Here is a 21,494-nt window from a genome sequence, read left to right as displayed (position 1 = left end):
GAGATCAGACGGAATTCTGGGAGACCTTCAGGCCCCACCTGGAAATTAGCAACCTGAAAGCCCCCTCCCCTTAAGAAAGAGCCAGACTTCAAGGGAAACAGCTTTTGCAAATGCCCTTCTGCCTGAGAAAGATTACCGGGCTTCCAAGAAGCCTTGCTCCTATCTGGAGACTATCAGCCACCAACACAATGGAGGTGTGGAAAGACAAATCCACACACTGGGCAGTGAAGCAGGGTTCACCCTTGGGGCAGGCCAGGAGTGGGGAGCAAAGTTACGGGAAGCCGGCCTCAGGTTCCCTCCTGGAAGTGGCACACCCTTCTTTTAACAGCCTCCATCTGTTCGTAGATGCAAGCTAGGCAAGGGGGGAGGTGCTCAAATGCTTTGAGTACTTGCCTACACAAAGGTCTTGGGATGAGAAAAGGGGCAGTTTTGGAGGTCATACAGAGGCAGGTCCTTGGAGGGGGGGCAGCTCACAGTCCTGGAGACACCACTGAGGCCTTAGGGTGTGGGGGATCCATCAGCTGCCCGAACTGCCCGTGTAAAGAAGTAGGGCTGATTCTGCACTTACTTAAGTTTATTCCATTGTGGATCCTGCTGAATTCAGGATTTGAACTCGGGTCTTTCTCTATCCCCCCCCCCCCAATTAAAACAGAAAGTGTTCTGCACTAGATTGGGGAAGCTCAGAAAGGGAGGGGAGCCAAGCACAGCATGAGCCTCTTTTATTGAATTGGGGTGGGGGGGGGGATTGGAGACAGCACAGGAGAGGGGGGGAAACCAAGAGGCAAATCTCTGCTGAGAGGGCTTCTGGAGCGCAGTCCCTTTAAGGGAAGCCTTGCAACCAGGACCCGGGAAGCCTTTGAAGCTAAAAAGACTGAGAAAGGCTGGCCAAATCTAAGGGATGCCAACCAACTTCCCAAATACAGTTCCTAACTCTGGGTTGAGAAATCCCTGGAGATGCAATGATGGAGAATGAGGAGGGAATGTCTGGGGAGCGACCTCAGATGGACACAAAGCCCTTGATGCCGCCCTCCCAAATATCCGTTGCCTCCAGGGAAACTTGATCTCTGTAGCCTAAGGCGGAATTGTAGTTCCAAGGGCTGCCCAGGTCCCACCTGGATGTTGGCATCTCCATGCCTGCACAATGGAATTGAACACTGAGAAAACCAAAGCAAGCCTGAAGTTCCAGGCCATGGCATGTGATACATCAACAGCCTCGAAATGCCATAAAGGCGAGAAATGAGTTGGGGACACAAGCAATGCTTGCGGGACCATAACGCAGATCCACAAAGTTCAGATGCAAACCGAAAAACAGAGAACGCTGGCAGGGGCTCGTGGGAATTGTAGTCCATGGACATCTGGAGGACCACAGGTTGACTACCCCTGTTCTATGTGACAGCCCTTCAAGTATTTGAAGATGGTCATCACATCACCTCTTAGTCGTCTTCTCTCCAGGCTAAGCAGACCCAAGGGATCCAACCAAGAGCATCAGGCTCCTCAATCAACAAATGCTGGCGAAACAAACCACACTTAGAAAAACGAAAGCTGATTTTTATTGTCGCCCTCACAGCCGATCATTTGACACGAACATGCATACGTAAGGTAGCTACGCACACACCACTTTTCTTTTTTAAAACTTTTAGTTATTGAACGCATAACATACATCCTTACCAAAAAAAAAAAAGAGTCAAAATGCAAACTTAACTGGTTAAAACAAACAATTTTTACTCGATTCTTTTTTTTTTCTTAAAAAAAATTGTGTCAGGTACCATTTGTACAAACACCGTTAAGTTAAACAAACCTTGCTCTCAAAGTCTCCTCCTTGGTTGCACATAAAAAAAAGCCGCAATAGAAAATGAAGTCACCGAGGTTTCTTTTTTCTTTCTTTTTAAATAGCAGAAATAGGCAGTTTTGCCATGCACGAGAAGCAATATTAAATATTAGTTTTCAAAAAATAACCCCCCCCAAAAAAAACAAACAAAAGGAAAAAAAAAACCCACGTTTAAAAATACTTAGTTCAAGTCACAGAACTTTCCCCAGTACAGAGAAATCCAAAATGCAACAAAGAAATTAGCTGCCACGTAAAATGGCCACTCTGAAAAGTAGAAATTACCTTCCAGAACTCGATACTTTTAACTGCTTTGGCACAGAAAAAGAAGTTATCAGCTTACTCAAGAATGAGAATGTGATATTTTAAAAAAAAAAAAAGGGAAGAGAGGATGAGAAGAAAAACAATCGAAAGCCAGACCGAACAAGATAGTAGTTGCAATCACTTAAAATTCTTTTTTAAAAATCTGTGCATCTCAGTCATTGCAGAATACTGTCTTCTGTATACAGCAGGGGCACAATTTCCAGGTAACCGTTATTGCAACATAGACTTAATTTGCTTGGAGGTAGTCTCATCATTCAAATGTTTCGTCGTGTACCTAAGGAGGAGAGGAGGGAAAGAAGTCCCTAGTGATTTCTTGCGTTTCCCTAACATGCAACCCCACCCTTTAAAAGTCTAGGAGGAGGCTATTTATGTATGTTAGAAGCACAGAGTTGGAAGGGGCCATGCAGACCATCTAGTCCAGGGGTAGTCAACCTGTGGTCCTCCAGATGTTCATGAACTACAATTCCCACGAGCCCCTGCCAGCAAACGCTGGCAGGGGCTCGTGGGAATTGTAGTTCATGAACATCTGGAGGACTACAGGTTGTCTACCCCTGTCCAACCCCCTGCTCAATGCTCAATGCTATTTATAATCAGCTCCTTTCACAGAGACTCAAGGTGGATTACGTAGGGTGAGTCAATACAATAAACAAGACAGTACGTTCAATAGTAAACTGATTTAAGGGTGAACAAGGGTAAACCGATACTCCCAAATTTCTATTGGCGAGATTTCTTGTATTTCTGTATTTTCTATATGTAATGTATCATTTTTCTTCTTTTCTATTAATAAAAAAAAATCTGATCAGAAAGCTGGTCCCTGCTCTGTTGATCTGTTTTGGGTCACGCTCTGAGCTGCCCTTGGACGCCCGTCATACTAACAGGCTCACAATCGCCCTTGCCATAAGACAGGAGCTGGACTTGGAACCATTCCACATTGAAGAGACAAGTACCTGAGAGCGTTTAGAAGGCCTTCTACACTGTTGGGAGGCTGGTCTTTGAGAACCTTGATGCAGCCTTTCATCTGGAAATCAAAAAGAAAGGGGGAGGGGAGGAATACCGATCTGGATGGGTGAAACCATTCCGCAGCCCAACCGTTACTTTAAACAAGCGCTTCTCTTCGCTGCCTCAATTCCCTTAGCTTTTGTCAGGGTCCGTTGGATCCCTCCCGTCACCTTTCTCCGACACGTTGACTCCCTGGGGTCCGCTGGGCCGGGAAGGGCACTTCTGGTCTCAGAATGGGACCTCCTTATTCTCTCTCTGGCGTCTCACAGTAGCTTGTCTGCTACTCCCGAGCCCCGCCTCCTCACTGACCCTGCTGTCCCCCGTTAAGTACTCTTCTTTCCCTGGCCGGACCCACCTCCTGAGCTCACAAGTATCATGTGTCCCCGGAGAGCTTCCCGTGGCCGTTTCCGGCCTCTGGGTTCGCTCCCGCAGACGCGCTCTGCCCGGGACGGTCGCCTGCTTCTCCCTTGAAGTCACTTTCTCCCCCGGCTACTCCGTATTGGTTCTTCTGTTGTCCTTTGAAGTAAGGCTGTTGTCCCGGCAGGAGTGGGCGTTGATCCTTGAGTCAGGAAGCTGAGTTCCTGACAGCTTTACAAACTGGCACTGACCCTCGCAAACAAAGCAAGCGCCGTTGTGCAGAGGAGATGACCGCTTGCATGAACATCTCCGGTGAGCCCTTAGTCTGGGGACAACCACAAAGCCCTCGTGTGAGGGCCACACAACGGGTGAGCTGACCCTAAGTAGGAACAGGGCCACCGCATGAGCAACTGAGGATTACCTTTTACTGCTGCTCACCTAATGATTCCTCACTGTCTCCTCTGAGAAACAGCAGTTCTCCAGAGGCCCAAAGCTCCTGGCTGCCGGGAAGCCTTTTAAACAGGGATGCCGGGAACTGAATCTGGGGTCTTCTGCACACAATGAATGCATGCTAGTCCTCAGCTAAGCAAGCCTAAGTTTCAAAAGCTCTCCTAGTGCAACTGTACATATTAAGATCTTCTCCCTTGCTGGGGACATCCCACGTGTGTTGGGCAGGGCGGGAAAGGGAAAGGGTATCAGGACTTACATCGATTTTTGAAGTTTTCGCGAACGCGCCTACTGGGTGCACGTGGTCGTAGAGAATGATGACGCCCACCATTACCCTCAGGCAGAACGATACCGTTTCCTCGTTTGTGAACCGGCTTCTGTATTCCCTGCAAGTTTTCAGGCACCTGGTTACTGAATGTGGGATTCTCAAACAGTCCATCAGTAACTTCTTAGAATCCTAGAACCATAGAGTTGGAAGGGGCCATACAGGCCATCTAGTCCAACCCCCTGCTCAACGCAGGATCAGCCCTAAGCATTCTAAAGCATCCAAGAAAAGTGTGTATCCAACCTTTGCTTGAAGACTGCCAGTGAGGGGGAGCTCACCACCTCCTTAGGCAGCCTATTCCACTGCTGAACTACTCTGACTGTGAAAAACGTTTTCCTGATATCTAGCCTATATCGTTGTACTTGAAGTTTAAACCCATTACTGCGTGTCCTCTCCTCTGCAGCCAGCAGAAACAGCATCCTGCCCTCCTCCAAGTGACAACCTTTCAAATACTTAAAGAGGGCTATCATGTCCCCTCTCAACCTCCTTTTCTCCAGGCTGAACATTCCCAAGTCCCTCAACCTATCTTCATAGGGCTTGGTCCCTTGGCCCCAGATCATCTTCGTCGCTCTCCTCTGTACCCTTTCAATTTTATCTACGTCCTTCTTGATGTGAGGCCTCCAGAACTGCACACAGTACTCCAGGTGTGGTCTGACCAGTGCCGTATACAATGGGACTATGACATCTTGTGATTTTGATGTGATGCCCCTGTTGATACAGCCCAAAATGGCATTTGCCTTTTTTACCGCTGCATCACACTGCCTGCTCATGTTTAGTTTACAATCCACAAGTACCCCAAGGTCTCGTTCACACACAGTGCTACCTAGAAGCGTATCCCCCATCTTACGGTCACAGACCCAAGCAAAAGAAAACACACACACCTACAACCTTCCGTTGAAAGATATAAAAAAGCAACAACAACAAAATTGCTACAAAATCGATATCTCTGTAGGTTAGGCTTTCTTAACCAGGGTTTTGTGAAACCCTGGCGTTTCTTGGCAGCCCTGGAAGGGTTTCCTGAAGGAGTGGGAGTTAATTTTGAAAATATTTTTCAGATTTGTTAAACATCGGGCTATGATCATATATTGTCCTGTTTTACCCCCCTCTCCCCAAATAGCTAATGATGGGCCTGGAGGGGGTGGGAAGGGGAGGGGCCCCAGGTGGGCATGTCCACAGCTCTGCTTCCCAACCACATTCTGCATGATCACGCCACTTCTGGGAGTTCCTGAAGCCTGAAGAATATGTCAGGGGGATCTCAATGGTAAAACACTTGAGAAAGGCTGGTGTAAACTGTGGCAGCGATACAGAATCCGTCCACTTTAGCCAAAGTCCCAGGTTCAAGGTCTGTAGGAAGGAAGGAGGTATACCTTTCCTCCAATCTTCCCAGGGTTCTTTTGAGAAGGGGGGCAACATATATATGTATCTGTGACCATTACAGAAGGGGTAGTGCAGCAGTTCATGACCAGCCTCTAAGGCAAATGAAATGGCACATCAGGGAAGAAGGCTGAGACAGGTCTGAATGAAAGCCATCTTGAGTGGGACTCAACAAATGGTCTTCTTCCAGAAGTGAGGGGAACTATCAAGAAAGCTTCTTGTATCCCCCCACCCCACCCCTAACCCGCGGAATATTTTCTGGGCTCCCATGCTTTGTTTAAGGGGAGAAAGGGGAATGTTTGTTTCGATAAGGGGAAAAAAAAAAAGGTGTTGCTGCTAGTTATTGGGAAGTTTGTTAATATACCACCTTGTGCTTCCCCCTTCCTTTGTCAAATGAATGATGCAGGGTTGGTTGATTTGGGTAGAACAGAAAGGGGTTGTCCGAGGTGTAGGGGCAAGGTTTCGTGGCTGCTGCGCAGGATCCTGACCCTGGCGAGAACTGATAATAAAACGGCTTCCTTTTTGGCTAAGCCAAAAAGAAAGAAAGAAAGAAAGAAAGAAAGAAAGAAAGAAAGAAAGAAAGAAAGAAAGAAAGAAAGAAAGAAAGAAAGAAAGAAAGAAAGAAAGAAAGAAAGAAAGAAAGAAAGAAAGAAAGAAAGAAAGAAAGAAGCTTCTTGTAACGAAAACCTTCACAGCTCCAGTACAGTCCCTCCCAAAATAGATACTGGATTTTGTAGAGAAGAGTTCTGTCTTCCATTAGAGAAAAAAGACACAAGAAAAAAGACACAACCTTGGGTTATCAAGGGCTGCTGCCTGAAAAATGTCTCCTTGCAGCGCCGTGCATCAGGACACCTCGTGCTGAAGACGTTGTAATACCTAGTTGCTCAATAGCGGGCGGTCACAGATTTCTCTGGCCAGAAATTCGATTGCAGCAGCCCCGATCCACCCTTCCAAGACTGCTGTGGAATGAAGAGGGGGGCTGCCAGCCCGAAAGAGAGCTCCGGCAAGGCACTGCTTGTGCTCTGGACAAATGTACACACAGTTCTGCCATTTTTCTGAATTATGTATGAGATGAAAACCCATTTGGAAAAACTACAGAGAGGCCTTCCGAGAAAAAACGGTTTTTAAAATACTGAACGGCGGTCCCATGGGGACCAGCAATGTGAACCCGGCTTAAATAGATACGTGCAGAAGCGCCTCTAAATTTACAAACAGGGTGTTTACAAAGGGAAGGGTTTTTAAGAGAAATCTCCGGAAATAAGAATGTAGTTCTCTGTGTTTTTACACCCAAGTAAGTGCAGTCGGGTGGCCTTGCTGGTCTGCAGCTGCAGAATAAGATTTGAGCCTGAGAAGAAGAAGAAGAAGAAGAAGAAGAAGAAGAAGAGGAAGAGGAAGAGGAAGAGTTGGTTCTTATATGCCGCTTTTCCCTACCTGAAGGAGGTTCAAAGCGGCTTACAGTCGCCTTCCCATTCCTCTCCCCGCAACAGACACCCTGTGAGGTGGGTGAGGCTGAGAGAGCCCTGATATTACTGGCCGGTCAGAACAGTTTTATCAGTGCTGTGGGGAGCCCAAGGTCACCCAGCTGGCTGCATGTGGGGGAGTGCAGAATCAAACCTGGCATGCCAGATTAGAAGTCTGCACTCCTAACCACTACACCAAACACCTTCAAGGCCAACTAACTTGGCCCGGTCACAGGCGCTCGAGAGCCAAAGCTCAAATTAATCTGTTGCTGTTCATGGATAGCCATGATATTCATCTTAAGACCTAGATTATATAAAGCCAGAGGCGCTGTAATATGTAAAACCCAAATGATCCCCTTCCCCCACTCAGCTTCAGACCTGCTACAGAGTTAGGACAGGCCATAAGAGGCTCCAAAACAGGCAGTCAAATTCTAGGGAAGTAAACTCTTCATGGAAGGCAGCAGGGGACTCGGTCTCTGTGCATATTTTACTCGGAGTGATGCGAAGCATTTGCCCAGCCGTTGAATGGTCATAGAGCCATAGAGTTGGAAGGAGCCATCCAGGCCAACCCTCTGCTCTATGCAGGATAGAATCATAGAGTTGGAAGGGGCCACACAGGCCATCTAGTCCAACCCCCTGCTCAACGCAGGATCAGCCCAAAGCATCCTAAAGCATCCAAGATCAGCCAAAAGCATCCCTGACATGTGTTCGTTCAGCCAGTGCCGGAAGACCACCAGCGACGGAGAGGTCGCCACTTCCCTAGGTAGCCGATGCCAATGCTCAAATACTCAGGCTGTGAAAAAAAAATCTTCCTGATAGCCAGCCGGTACTTTTCTGCCTGCAAGTTAAGCCCATTGCGTTTGAAGCGGCCTTTCTACTTACGGAGTTTCCAGCATGACTCGGCAAACACTGGCCATGGTGCTTAAGCAGTCTGTGGTGTTTTCGATGGGCAAGTTTTTGTTCTGTAAGCACAAGGGGGGAAAGTTGTTACTCGAGTGCAGAGGTTTCCACAGGGTTTATCTGGCTTGTCCTGCGGGCAATACAGAGGAGGATTACTTCCCTTGCGTCAGTCAGGAACAGAAGGCTGAGAAACAGGGTAAGAAGGACCTAGATCAGGGGTAGTCAACCTGTGGTCCTCCAGATGTCCATGGACTACAATTCCCATGAGCCCCTGCCAGCGAATGCTGGCAGGGGCTCATGGGAATTGTAGTCCATGGACATCTGGAGGACCACAGGTTGACAACCCCTGACCTAGATGATACACAAAGACAACTAAAATGGTTCTCACTAGGCTTGTATGCTTTGCCACGCTTTAGCGGCCATTCACGCCCAAAGCCGCAGAGGGGAGGGCAACGCCGGTGGTGGCGGGCAACCCGGTGACCGTCGCTGCCCCTCCCCCCTGCGCCGTGACGCTAGCCGCTTCGGGCGTGAACGGCCGCCGGAGCGGCTGAACCGCACAAGCCTAGTTCATACAGTCTGGGTCACGCAATGCCCTTGCTGGCACGCAGGGCAAGAAACGAACAGTCACCACCCTGAGGAGAGACTGCTCACGCACCACTAACCTCTGAAACAAATTTTGTCGTGGCGTCGCTCAAGGTTTTCAGCATGGGCGTCGCCTCCGCGTAAAATAAAGACATTCTGTTGGCCAACTCGTTGTTGACCTCGTTTTCTCCTTCTGCCTACCGAAATAGAGAAGGCAAAAAAGGTTCTGAGCAAAGGGAGGAGCGAAGCAAAGAAAGACGAAGGAGCGCTCCCTTCACCTGGGACAGAGAGGTTACCTACTGGAACGTTGTTGATTCTCATACGACTCAAGGTTCGTCGGTAATAGCTGAAGTCGTTCTGTATCGCGGGGTTCGTCATCTAGGAACGGAAACGTCGGAAGATAAGTATGTTCTAAATCAACGTATAATTTCGATTGAGATATTCTGCCTCGTTTAGAAAGGGGAGGGGGTCTAAGAAGAAAGTTTTATTCCACTTTTCTCTACCCTAAGGAGTCTCAAAGCAGCTTTGGATGAGTGCCCTGGACTCAACCATACACCTTCCCTTCTTCTCCTAACAGGCGCCTTGCGAGGCAGGTAGAGCCGAGAAAGCTCAGAAAGCGACTGGGGACTCCCCCAGCAGGCTTCATGGGGAGGAAGAGGGAGGCATCAAAGCTGGATCTCCAGACTGGAGTTCAATGCTCTTAGCCACTACGCCAAGCGGACGGGATTTAAGTGTTTGTGGTTCGGGAGGACGTTTCTCCAGAACAGGCTTTCGCAACCTTTTTACTCTTGAGAACCCCGAAACAAACCTCAGGCGTTGAGAAACCCCAGAAGTGGCACGATGGTGCAGAATATGGTTGGGAAGCAGAGCTGTGGACACGCCCACTTTGGACATGCCCCTCCTTCTTACCTCCTCCAGGCCCATCATTAGCCATTTTAGGAGGGAAAGGGGGTTTGACATGAACACACGTAGTCATATCACTGATAAATGTTTAATACATTTTTAAAATGTATAAACAATTAAAATGAACTCCCACCCATTCAAGAAGCCCTTCTAGGGCCATCAAGAAACCTCAGGGTTTCACGAAACCCTGGTTGAGAAAGCCTGATATAGGTAGAAGCAGGACTGAAATCTACTTCAGTGTTTATTGTATGTTTTATCCCACTCTTTCTGCACAGTCTTCTCCTTTCCAAATTCAATTGCCTGCATTTATGACATGATCTTGTCTGATCCTTTTCTCCCCCCTCTCCTTCCGCACTGACTTTCTAACTTTGGAATCCTAGCCGAATGGCCTTGTTAACAGGAAGGCTGCATTACTTGTACCATGTGAGTCGCCTTCGTCTCAGTGGGAACAGCGGGCTACGAATAAAGGAAGGGAATAAATACAACATTCCGCATTTACCTTCAGCTCATCAAACCGGAGTGTGAAATGAAGGATTTCTGCAAACTGCTTGGCGAGAGCCTGCTCTCGCTCCAGGTGCTGCGTGGGAGAATACGGGGTGCTCGTCAGGGCCCCGAGAAGACCTCGTAAGGCAGCTTCTACATACAAACAGGAGAAGCGAGGCTATATTAGTACATCAAATGCTAAGTAGCAACCCAAAAAACACAGGATCTGAGCATGTATTTGTTTATTAATTACATGTGTTAACTGCTGCTCTTGGACCAGCCAATTCGTGGCGGTTTACAACAGGGTATAAAATACAATAAAATATAATAGTGCAATAATACAATAAAATTCAACTTCTAACAGCAAAAACCAGCCCACCCCCTACATTCTTAACTCAACAGTTCCATTTTGGCCCAGTGCCTCAAGGCAGGTGATTGGAAGAGGGGCCAAACAAGGATCTTCCTTGCCCTGGACTCAACCATACTCCTGGCGGAAGAGCTTTCTTGCAGGCCCTGTGGAACTGAGATAGTTCCAACACGGCCCTTAGCCCTTCTGGAAGCTCATTTTACCAGGTAGGGGCTGGGACCAAAAAGGCCCTGGCCTTTCTCAAGGCCAGGTATACCTCTAGTGGGTCAGGGACCACCAACCTATTACAGTTCTCAGAGCAAAGGGCTCTGTGAGGGGCATGAGGAATTACACGGACCCTCAGTTACACTAGACCCAAACCATCGATGGCCTTAAAGATCAAAACCAAAACCCTGAGCCTGATCCGGAATTCCACTGGCAACCAATGCAGCTGTACTGGATATCAATTATAGCTGCAGGTGGACTGCTGAAGAACAGAATCTTCTTCCAAATGCAGCTAATAGTGGTAACTAAATCATGGTAGGATTGGAAATTAAGGAGCAGAATAGCAAATAGAAACATTTCTGCGTAGGCCGGGGATGCAGCTCTGTGAGACTCAAGCACTAATTTCACCGGCTTTATCATACTACAAGTTATTCAACAGCCTGGGATGCTTGACTAAGCCACCACACCCTACCCCCTGGGGTCTTATGCAGAAGGCCCGCTCGCTGGCTCCCATTCCTACTCACCTAATCGCTGAGAAAATTCATAGAATTTCTTTAGTTTGCCCACTAGAGGCACAACTGCACCCCATGCTTTCTCCTGGAGCCTCTCGTCACTGGGGTGCTGAATCGCCTGTAAAACAGACCATGTGTAAGAACAGAACAAGAGGGCTGGCCGTGTCAGTCTGACTGTAGCAGTGGAAAAGAGCAGGGGTCCAGTAGCACTTTAAGACTTTTCTGGTAGCAATGATGCAAAAATACGGTCACTGAGGTGCCTGCCAAAATTTCTGGCCAGCCTCCTATGTCAAGGAAACTTTGTCAAGGCCTGGGTTAGCATGTCAGACTAGGAGTTGAGTTCTAACCCCCACTGGGCCAAGGAAGCTTGCAGGATGACCTTGGGCCAGATACACACCTAACCTACCTCACAGGGCTTTTGTCGGGATACAATGGAGCTGGGGGTAATGTTGTAAGTCTCTTTGCGCTCTACCACTGACCTATTTCTATCACTGCCCTCCCCCAAATATTTGTATGGTCCACAAAGCAGCAGAACGTAGGCCCTGGGTCAATAGCTAAATGGCCAGGAACTGCAGGATCTTTATAAGGAAGTGCAAATCCAAGTGAGGATGAGGTGCAACGAACAAGAAAAAAAATGACAGATATAGTCATATTAAGTGAATATAAAGAAAGCCACCTTGCCCTCTCAGCAATCGTTTTTAAAGGGTCAATCTAGGTAAAGAATGACTCCAGTTGTACCTTGAAGACCCACAAAGTTTTATTCAAGATACAAACCTCCGTGTGCAAACACAATGCTTCAGATACACTTAGTTTCTTTGAAGTATGTACATGAAAGCTTATATCTTAAAGGAGGATTTGTGGATCTTAATACCACTGGACTCAAGGTCTGTTCTGCTGCTTCAGACCAATGCAGCTACCCACCTGAATCTACAAAGAATCTGACCCACTTCACATGCTGAACTGGCTATAAGGTTAGAACTAATTCATTGTTTAAAAGTTATGTTGCCTCTGGCCAAAAGCTGTTATTTGATCATCAATTAGTATAAAGCCCACATACACCAAGGTGCAGAATCACTCAAAACTGGCTTTCTAAAATAATATCCCAAATCCCATAATGCTTTACCTCTCGTATTTCATGACCAGCTCCTCTGTAGGACTGCAAGTCTTCCAGGATTCCTTCGGCATCCTTCAACACTACGTTTACCTGATTATAAATTTCTTTTTCTGATTCTGTAGGCTGAGCGTCTAAACAACAGAAGAGCAAGCCATGTCATCTGGGAAAATACATGCACCACTGAACACAGGCCTTACTGTAGGGCTAACGTAACTATGGCTTTCAACAATAACTGGAAAGCTCTGGAGAATTCCACAAACCTAAGATTTTTCAACAGCACTACATCTCCAATTGACCTAGGACATCGCCACACTCTTGGGGAAACAGGCAGCGAGGTTATATCTCTACCTAATCTGACCTTTGGTTAATATTGCCCACTCAGTTTGGTAGCATCTGTCCAGTGTTTCAGTCAAGCCTTTCACATCACCAACGGCCTGAGCTTTTTTAACGGGAGATGCCGGGGATTGAACCCGGGGCCTTCCACATGCAAAGCAGAAGTCCTTCCACTGTGCCACGGCACCTCCCTCCTAGGCCGAGCTGAAGCTTGATCTAGTTCACCAATTTTTGGGACCTCCGCAGTTATGGCACCTGCACCTGCTTTGCACCCACTGAATTCAGCCCATGTAATGTCGCCTGCAGAGAGAGGGATGCTGCGTTTCAAACCCAAGCAGTGGTGAAGGACAGTCCGAAGTAAAAATGAGGATCCTTGTCCTACAAAGTCAGCCGAGATCTTCCTTATTCCATGAATATGACCACGTGCAGCGAGGAAATTGTGTCTAATAAGAGATCTCGTTTCTACAGTCTGTCATCCTGGAATCATGCCACTCCTGTCGCTGATTTGTTAGCTTGTTCATCGTGGGAGGCAGCGGAAGGGAGAGGGAAGAGGACCGCCTCCCTCACCGCAAGGCGCTTTGTTTGAGCGACCCGGGGATTGCGTGAGACACGGTCCGATTGCCTGAAACACCTTTGCTTGTTGGAGTACCTGGGATCAGATGCTCATAACAATCCCCTTGGGGACAGGCCCCCTTGAGTCTCAGAGTGACAGAGCCTGCATGTCATATTAATGGAGGGAAAGTGGAAGAACGTCCTGGCTTCTTCAGGAGGAGGTGGGATCTCTGGAGGCTTTCAAGCGGAGTTTAAATGGCCATCTGATGGCAATGCAAGTCCTGAGAATTCGGGCAGATCAGGAAAGGGAAGGAAGGAAAGGATGAGCCTGTGCTTGGCTCTTGTGGCCCTTTCTCATACGCACAAGGCAATGCTGATTGCCATTAGGGAGTCAGGAAGGGACTGGCCCAGGGATCCTGGAGGGAGAGACAGCGTGGTGTCATGGTTAGGAGTGGCGGCTCTTAATCTGACGAGCCAGGTTTGATTCCCCCGCTCCTCCACATGCAGCCAGCTGGCTGACCTGGGGCTCGCCACAGTGCTGATAGTATTACTCTGACCAAAGAGTCCTCTCAAAGCTCTCTCGGCCTTGCCTTCCTCACAGGGTGCCTGTCGTGGGGAGAGAAAGGGGAAGCGATTGTAAGCCGCTTTGAGACTCCTTCGGGCAGTGAAAAGCAGGATATAAAAACCAGCTCTTCTTCTTTTTGCCTTCCTCTGGGCACAAGACAGGGGTCACTGGACAAGTGGGTGGAAGGCGGTCTGGCGTTTCTTGCATTTTGCCAATACAGAGGTTGGCTCTGTATTCCTAAGTGAATGGGAGGAAGGGAGAAAGCAATGAGGTGGAGCCTTTAAGCTTTTCCGCTGGAGCAAGAGGCCCATTTCAATCCCCACGTTGGGGACTGTGGGATTCGCAAAAAGCCACGCAGGACAGGGCTGCAGCAGAGAGGAGAAATGGGTGGATCAGCCCTCTTTTGTGCTGAACTGAAAAAGTAGAATCATAGAATCATAGAGTTGGAAGGGGCCACACAGGCCATCTAGTCCAACCCCCTGCTCAACGCAGGATCAGCCCTAAGCATCCTAAAGCATCCAAGAAAAGTGTGTATCCAACCTTTGCTTGAAGACCGCCAGTGAGGGGGAGCTCACCACCTCCTTAGGCAGCCTATTCCACTGCTGAACTACTCTGACTGTGAACATTTTTTCCTGATATCTAGCCTATATCGTTGTACTTGCAGTTTAAACCCATTACTGCGTGTCCTCTCCTCTGCAGCCAGCAGAAACAGCATCCTGCCCTCCTCCAAGTGACAACCTTTCAAATACTTAAAGAGGGCTATCATGTCCCCTCTCAACCTCCTTTTCTCCAGGCTGAACATTCCCAAGTCCCTCAACCTATCTTCATAGGGCTTGGTCCCTTGGCCAAGAGAGGATCCAACTTCTGCTAGGAAAGAACAAAACTGCTTTTTTCCCTTTCTTAACAGGAAAGAAGCTGATAAAGGCTGGCCTAAGCTTTTGAGAGCCAAAACGCCTTTCTTTATATATGAGTAGGAATGGAGATCCCCGAGGCCTTCGATCCCAGTCAGAGAGACCTGAAACTAAGCTCAGGAGCACCCAGTGCTCAGCAAGACGTTATCGTTCACACCGTGATTGCCGAAGACAACTGAAGTAGGATTCCACAGTGCAGGAGTTCCCAATTTGCTTTTCCTGCATGAGGGCCCAATCGGTTTCTCCAAGTGGTCGTTCAGGAACTTGGGATGGGGGGAAAGGGAGCTACAATCTTTCCCTCAAATGCCTGGGCAGGATTACAAATGTCACTATACAGATCTTCATGAGGACACTTGCCCCTGTGGTTGAAACCCCAATCTGAAACAGGGGAGGGCATGAATCTTAAAAAAAAAAACACACCTTGAGGGAGTTCTACTTGATTCCTTTGCAATGGATGGTAGCACCTCCCCTCCCACTTAGGCTGTCCGGAACCGTGAACAGCGGCAAGCAAAGGGACTTAAGTTGTCAAAAAGGCCCTCCAGAGACGACACCTCAGCTGTGTAAAGCTGGGATGTGCAATCAGCACACCAAGGAAACAGGCACCCTACCAAAGGCACCCACAAAGGACAGTTATATACGAGTTCTTACTTTCAAAATCAAGGAAAAAGTTTGGTCCCTGCTCGAGGTCGGTGCACGTCAAAACTTTAAGAAGGTTCCCCATGTTAAGACACCTGTGGAAGGAAGGAGAGGAAAGAAGGCCTGTTTAAGGAGCCACAGGTAAGAGCGAAGAAGAGGATGAGTTATCTGGAGAATTTCAGGTGCCCGTGCAAAGCTCTTCAGAACTGAAAAACAGTCCCCAACTTCCCCACATGTGAAAAATGGTTCTCCCATGGAGAGCTGTCCAGAAAAGCCAGGCAGAGTACACTCCTCCAGCCACATGCATGAAATTAATTTCTCCATCAGATTCTCATGGTGTCCTCTTCTCACCAAACTGGTATCACAAAATCTTGGTTCTGTGGCAGAGAGGCTTATTCCCAAATCCCATCCCTTCCTGACTTCTCTTCAGAAGATGTATTGCTGGAAGCAAGGTTCGTTCTATTTTATTTTGCTTCTTAGATTTTTAGCCCTGTATTATCCAGAGAAGGGTTCAGACAGTAGGACTGTCACTAAACAGGGAAGGCGACTTACAACTGACAACATACCTCTTGGCAATACTGTCTTACAAACATATAATAATTTTAAAATCACTGCCATTCATGACTGAATTTGCATTGGTGCTGCTGCCCGCAAAAGTACAGAAAGAGTGAAGGCCAAGCCACTATGTATAAAGATATTTGCCTTCACTTTTTCTGTCCCATACGCTGTGTATCCCCCCTCTTCTTCACCTGCAAAAGTACAGCAATTGTGATGTGTTTCTATGTACATTCAGGAGTTTGTGTTTCTATGTTTTCCCACACTTGTGAGGCTTGGATGTTCATATTTTTGTAAAGTCGTAAACACATCTCACTTTGTACCAGATGCCCACGCTGTAACGTACATGACAAATGTGCATCTTCAAACCGCATTCGATTATATAATCAGCCATCATAAACACGGCACCGGAGGGAAGCAAAACCCTGAACAAGTATAGATTATTCCTTGTCTGTTCCTAATCAGACGGAATAGCCGTTTTCATCTACTCAGCAATAAAGAGTAATGGGTAAAAGATACTTTAATGTCACGTAGCAAAGCTCAGCGATTTTCCCGACACGGCTTTTAAGAAATTCCTTTTTTTCACCAGGCTAAAAAAAAAAAAAAGGGAGGCTTTAATTTTCCGCTGTACACTGAAAATAAACGTCCCTACTTTAAGCATTTACTTTTGCCTATTTCTATGTGCTTCCTTTCATGCTCATGTTACTTGATACATGAACTGCGGGCTTAATAGCTACAGCCATGCGGGGCTAACTCTACTCATCAGACCCAATTACCCTATTAAAGCATCCCTCCCGGCATCTTAAATAAATAAATAAAACAAGGTGCCTTTTGCCAGCTTCTGCTCTGAATTATTGTGTTCTGGAGACAGCCCTTGCTTCGCATCTCGGAATCCTTCCTAGCGTCTCCTAAGGTAGCGAAGGAAAGCCTTCTTGGGTCCAGGTTGTGGGAAAGCCACGAGGCTGGCCGAGAAACACAGTTCCCAACTTGACCTACTTTCTCCGAGGAAGACATACGGAACGCCACATTTCATTACAGTGACCTGGCCCGTTCACAGCCCTTGTGGGGTCGTCTGATGCCGAGCGCCATGTCAAAACCAGACAGGCGGAAAGTCGAGACATATTTTCAAAACAAGATCTGCACGCATGGCCCTTCATGCTGAAAACATCCCGGACGCATCGGGGAGGGGCTGGTGGTGGCTCGATCCGGAGAAAATGCAACAGAGACGCACAATGTCAAAACCGGCCACCAGAAACAGTTTCCCGAGGGGAGGTGAGAGTACATTAATAGCTATTTTGTCTACAACGAGCGAACAAGAGACTTGGACCAGTAAGCTGCCATCCCACTCCTCCCTTTCAGCTTCAATATTTATGGGGGTGGGTGGGGAGAGCACGGATAAAGGATTCCTCGCAGCATAAAATAGACAAAGTGGGAAACGATTGTGCTGCTTCATTTGGGGGAGCTGCAAAAAGGAACAAAGAGAAATGGACAAATGAGAGTTCTAAATAATAGCTCTAGACTAGAGAAACGCTCTTAGGAGTCTCCTGTTTCTTATCCCTACCTTCACAGGCGGGACTCCAAAAAGGCATATTTATTTTTTACAAACACATCCTGTCCCTCCATTTTCTCTTATTCTCCAGACACGTAGCATCATATGCAGATCAGTACAGCGACAGACAGGGCAGTGGTTCTCAACCTGGGGGTCTGGACCCCTTTGGGGGTTGAACGACCCTTTCACAGGGGTCGTGGCAGGGCAAGGCGCTTGGCCGGGGGGGGGCACCATCCATACAACAGCCTTGCGGGGTAGATCGAGATAGAGCGCTCGTCTGTCTGGAGCAGGGGAAAAGAGCGAGATCAGCATGGTGGGACCAGAGGCAGAACTGAAAAAAACAATTGATATACAATCATGAACAATGGGTCTTCACGCCATTGGTCAGTTTTGGTTTAATTTCCGTGAACGAACACTTGCATAATGTTATGGTTGGGGGTCATCACCACATGAGGAACTGCATTAAAGTGTCGCAGCATTAGGAAGGTTGAGAACCACTGACCTAGGGAGACGGCTAATACTTCTGAAGTTGGAAACAGCCTCCTGAATGTCCCGAAATAGCCTTGAACCCAGGAAAAGCAGTGAGCCAGCAGGTGGTCTCCTTTCTACACAAAGGAAAAATGCACCCAGCTAGTTCCGATGGGGCCCAAATGCAAGCGATACGGACCTTTTCGACAGCCAGAATGATGATCAAGCCGCGTGAAAGGATGGACGGCTACTGACAACGTGCTGTTTCTGTTTTGCATGAGTTAAAAGCAAAATATGGGAACATTCCCAAACTGAAGCCGGGTTCACATGTGCCAGCCTCCCTGCTTTGCATAATTTATTCCAAGGAATGACAGCACTTTTTTTTTATTTTGCACAAAATTCCAAGCCTCTGGACTGCACAGAAGCACAATCCACAAACGCACAACACACAAGGCACACTGAATATGGAAATATCAGGGACTAATTGCCAAGCGGGGGTGGGGAGGGGAGAGAAAGAAAGAAAGAAAGAAAGAAAAAAAAAACTCTTTTTAGCAGGCGGAATATTTTTGCCTTCCCCAAACACAACTGGGAGCTGCAGGCAAAGAAATCCTTAATGCTGCTGAATCTGGTAATGAGGCCCTTAGCGACAGATGACACCGCAAACCCAACAGCCAATCCGATCACGACATGCCTTCTTCGGATACCAAAGTATTCAGGCTTGCAAAAGCCATGCAAGCAGAGCTGCCTTATGAAGCTGCCGATTCCCATCTTAGCGATCGTCTTGCAAGTCAGGGGGGAAAAAAAATTATTTGAAAGGCCAGAGGTCCAATTCGATCCTGTCCCTCACTGCACAAACAGAAAAGGAAACGGTACAGAAGCCTCCACAAGCCACCGGCTCATGCTCCACCCTCACATTATCAGAAGCTACTGATGTTGAGCTAATGGCTGCACAATAATTAAATAGCTGCACGCATGAACAGCAGGGGGTCGGCTGCTGGGGCCAGGGCGTCCAGCCCGTCAAAGCTGAAGTGAGAGGAAAGGCCACTCCAAAGCCTGTTAGTGGTTTTATGGCTGCTTTTCGGTAAAAGGGCGACAGCTATTGACTGACGGACGTCTTTTCATTTGAGTTCAGCCTTCTAAGTGAGGTTCCCCTTCGGGTTGTTAAAAGAGGACAAATTATTGTAATGGACAAAACTTGCCTCTGGTCTCTGAGAGCCAGCTTGGTATGGTGGTTAGGAGTGCAGACTTCTAATCTGGCATGCTGGGTTTTTTTCTGCCCACCCCACAGGGTGTCTGTTGTGGGGAGAGGAATGGGAAGGCGATTGGAAGTGCTTTGAGCCTCCTTTGGGTAGGGGAAAGCGGCATATAAGAACCAACTCTTCTTCTTCTCCTTCTCTTTCTCCTCCTCCTCCTCCGGTGACTTTGTCTCACGTTGATTCAGCCATGGGGAGCCAGGATGAAAGGCAATCCGGGCGATTCCCTGACTAGATCCTCTGACTCTCCCGGGCTGGATCCCACGGAGCTATTCTTCTAGCAGTGGGACTTTCTGCCATCCAAGGAGTCGTGTCCCTTTACAAGAGGCTTCTTGTGCCTGTAGAAAGCGCCACCGGCAGTGGGACCCAATCACTACTTCGGGTCCACATTAAGCTGCAGCCTCCTGTTGTGCCATTCAAGCCGCAGGCTGCCAGCTGGTGCACTCCAAATATCCAAGTTGCTTCATGCGCAGCTGGCAATGCTGTCCTGTGCTGAATCACACCAGTCTAAGCGCCTTGAAATCAAAATGGTTAGATTGGAGCAACTCTGCTTAGGACTGCACAAACAGTAATCTTTTAAAACACTCCCTAAGACAACAGTACCCAGAGTTTTGGTATGGTGACCAATCCAGGGCTGGCCCAAGGATTTTTTTTTGGGGGGGGGGGCAAGCTAGGACCTTGGCACCTGTCTAGTTTAGCATTCTGATTTCTGCAGTGGCTGTTTTTGAAGAGCTGACAAACACGGCACAGAGAATGCAGCTGCTCACACTCTGCATCCCCCAGCAAGTGGCATTCTGAAAGGCTAGACCCCCCAGTGTTTCCATCAAGGACCCCTTCCCACAGTCTATCAAAGTCTATTAGACCTGCAACCACTCACTCCTAGTGGAAAAAGCCTCAGCCTCCATCTGAACGAGGTGGGATGGGATAGATTACTGGTGTATTGACCACTTGCTTGTTTTCGTTGGTTTGTTTGTTTTTTGTAAATTGGGGCTTTATGGGGTTTTATTGCCTTTTAATGTTTTATTCTGTGAACCACCGCGGGTTCCTAGGAAATGTGGCAGTATACAAATCGAAATAATAAATAAATAAATAAACAAACAAACAAACAAATAAACAAATAAATAAATAATAGGGACGTCTCCTTCCAGCCTTTGGCCACCCTCTCCTTCTCCATGACTCCCTCGCATCCTCCCCACAGATGCTAAGTAGTTCACTCTAGTAGCCATTGAGACACAACTCACTTGCTCAACATGGGTATGCGGTGAAGAAATAAATGACCAACTCACGTACGATGTGGAAGACACTGCTTCAAGGATCAGATCTTGGATTCCAAAACGCGGAAGAGAGCAATAGAGGGGGCAAGGGTGGGCATTAGGGACGGCTGGCCCACAACCCACTTTCAGAAGCTTCACGACCCACTGCTGGGACCCAACCCACAGGATGGGAAACTGCCGTCATGTGATCTCCTTCAAGGCCTCCCAGGGAGATCCTGGCTGAGGTCAGATTCGAACTGGGGACTTCTCTGTCCAACCCAACTCAGCATCTCTGCTGACTGGTTGGGATGCCTGTAAATATCGTGCATGCCAAACAAAGGAAGACGGGGAAGACACACCCCAGAGGGGATGCAGATATGCTTAGTATAGGGCCTGAGTGATGGTCACTGATTTCCATTTCCTCAGCACAACAAAGCTGGAGACAACAGACCAAGCAAACATCGTAGGGGCAATTAATGACCACATATAACCAAGACCGGAAGGACTCAAATTGCCGTGAATTTTTTGAAGCCCCCCCCCCTCCACCTTTTTCTAAACATCCTGCCTGATAAAAGAGATCTGGAGAACTCCAAAGCTTGCAAACTATTCCGCATCATTTTGTCTGTTCACGAAATGGAATTACATTGCTTTTGTTGGTAGACAGCCACAGGAGCATGGCACGCGGTAGAAATATTCTTCTGAAGCCCTATTACCAAGCCCTCCTCAATTTACAGTCCCTTTTCCGCTGCTGACATCTAGTGGTGGAAGTTGAGCATGCCGCCTTACACCGGCAAAAAGGACAGATGTGCAAGGGAAGTAAAATCTTTCTAGTGCATCCTCTTTGCAAAGCTGTCAAATGTTGACAATTTTTCAGTGGCGACTGTTGTTCCAGAAGTTTATTTTATTCATTTATTTGATTTGTTTCCTGCCGCTATTGGGGAACTGTTGCTCAGCGGGTTACAATCATAGAGCGTAACAACCCCACAGTCATAAAACATCAACCTTCCAAATTAAGAATCAGACAGCAGGATAACCACCCAGAGCTGTAGGGAAGGGCGGTATAGAAATCTTAAAATAAAATAAAATAAATAAAACTCTTCCCCCCCCCCCACCAATCCTCCCACACCTGGCACCTCAATGGTGACCTTGGGTGCCTGTCCCAGATTTTCTTCTCATTTTGCTCTCCAGGATTTATACGACACAAATAACTCAGGAGAAATGCATGAAGGAAAAAGAATGGGGT

The 21,494-nt window shown here is 47.7% G+C and overlaps 1 protein-coding gene across 3 annotated transcripts in view; it reads right to left on the bottom strand.

Annotated features, from left to right (window-relative positions):
• Positions 1-1,532: 1,532 nt before the first annotated feature.
• Positions 1,533-21,494, bottom strand: part of CYRIB (CYFIP related Rac1 interactor B) — a 52,852-nt gene continuing 32,890 nt past the window's right edge. For all 3 annotated transcript variants that reach the window (XM_077351498.1, XM_077351497.1, XM_077351500.1), the window contains 10 exons: positions 15,186-15,268; positions 12,186-12,307; positions 11,075-11,180; positions 9,996-10,132; positions 8,894-8,971; positions 8,674-8,790; positions 7,994-8,073; positions 4,212-4,338; positions 3,097-3,167; positions 1,533-2,423 (listed from right to left, as the gene is read on the bottom strand). In XM_077351498.1, coding sequence (XP_077207613.1) covers positions 2,360-2,423; positions 3,097-3,167; positions 4,212-4,338; positions 7,994-8,073; positions 8,674-8,790; positions 8,894-8,971; positions 9,996-10,132; positions 11,075-11,180; positions 12,186-12,307; positions 15,186-15,258 — 975 coding nt within the window. In that variant the 5' untranslated portion in view covers positions 15,259-15,268 and the 3' untranslated portion in view covers positions 1,533-2,359. The remainder of the gene's footprint in view (positions 2,424-3,096; positions 3,168-4,211; positions 4,339-7,993; positions 8,074-8,673; positions 8,791-8,893; positions 8,972-9,995; positions 10,133-11,074; positions 11,181-12,185; positions 12,308-15,185; positions 15,269-21,494) is intronic.

This window comes from Paroedura picta, chromosome 9 (assembly GCF_049243985.1).
Source record: "Paroedura picta isolate Pp20150507F chromosome 9, Ppicta_v3.0, whole genome shotgun sequence".
Taxonomy (NCBI): Eukaryota; Metazoa; Chordata; class Lepidosauria; order Squamata; family Gekkonidae; genus Paroedura; species Paroedura picta.
Note: the sequence above shows the minus strand (reverse complement) of the source record. Positions and strands in the feature narration are given on the sequence as shown.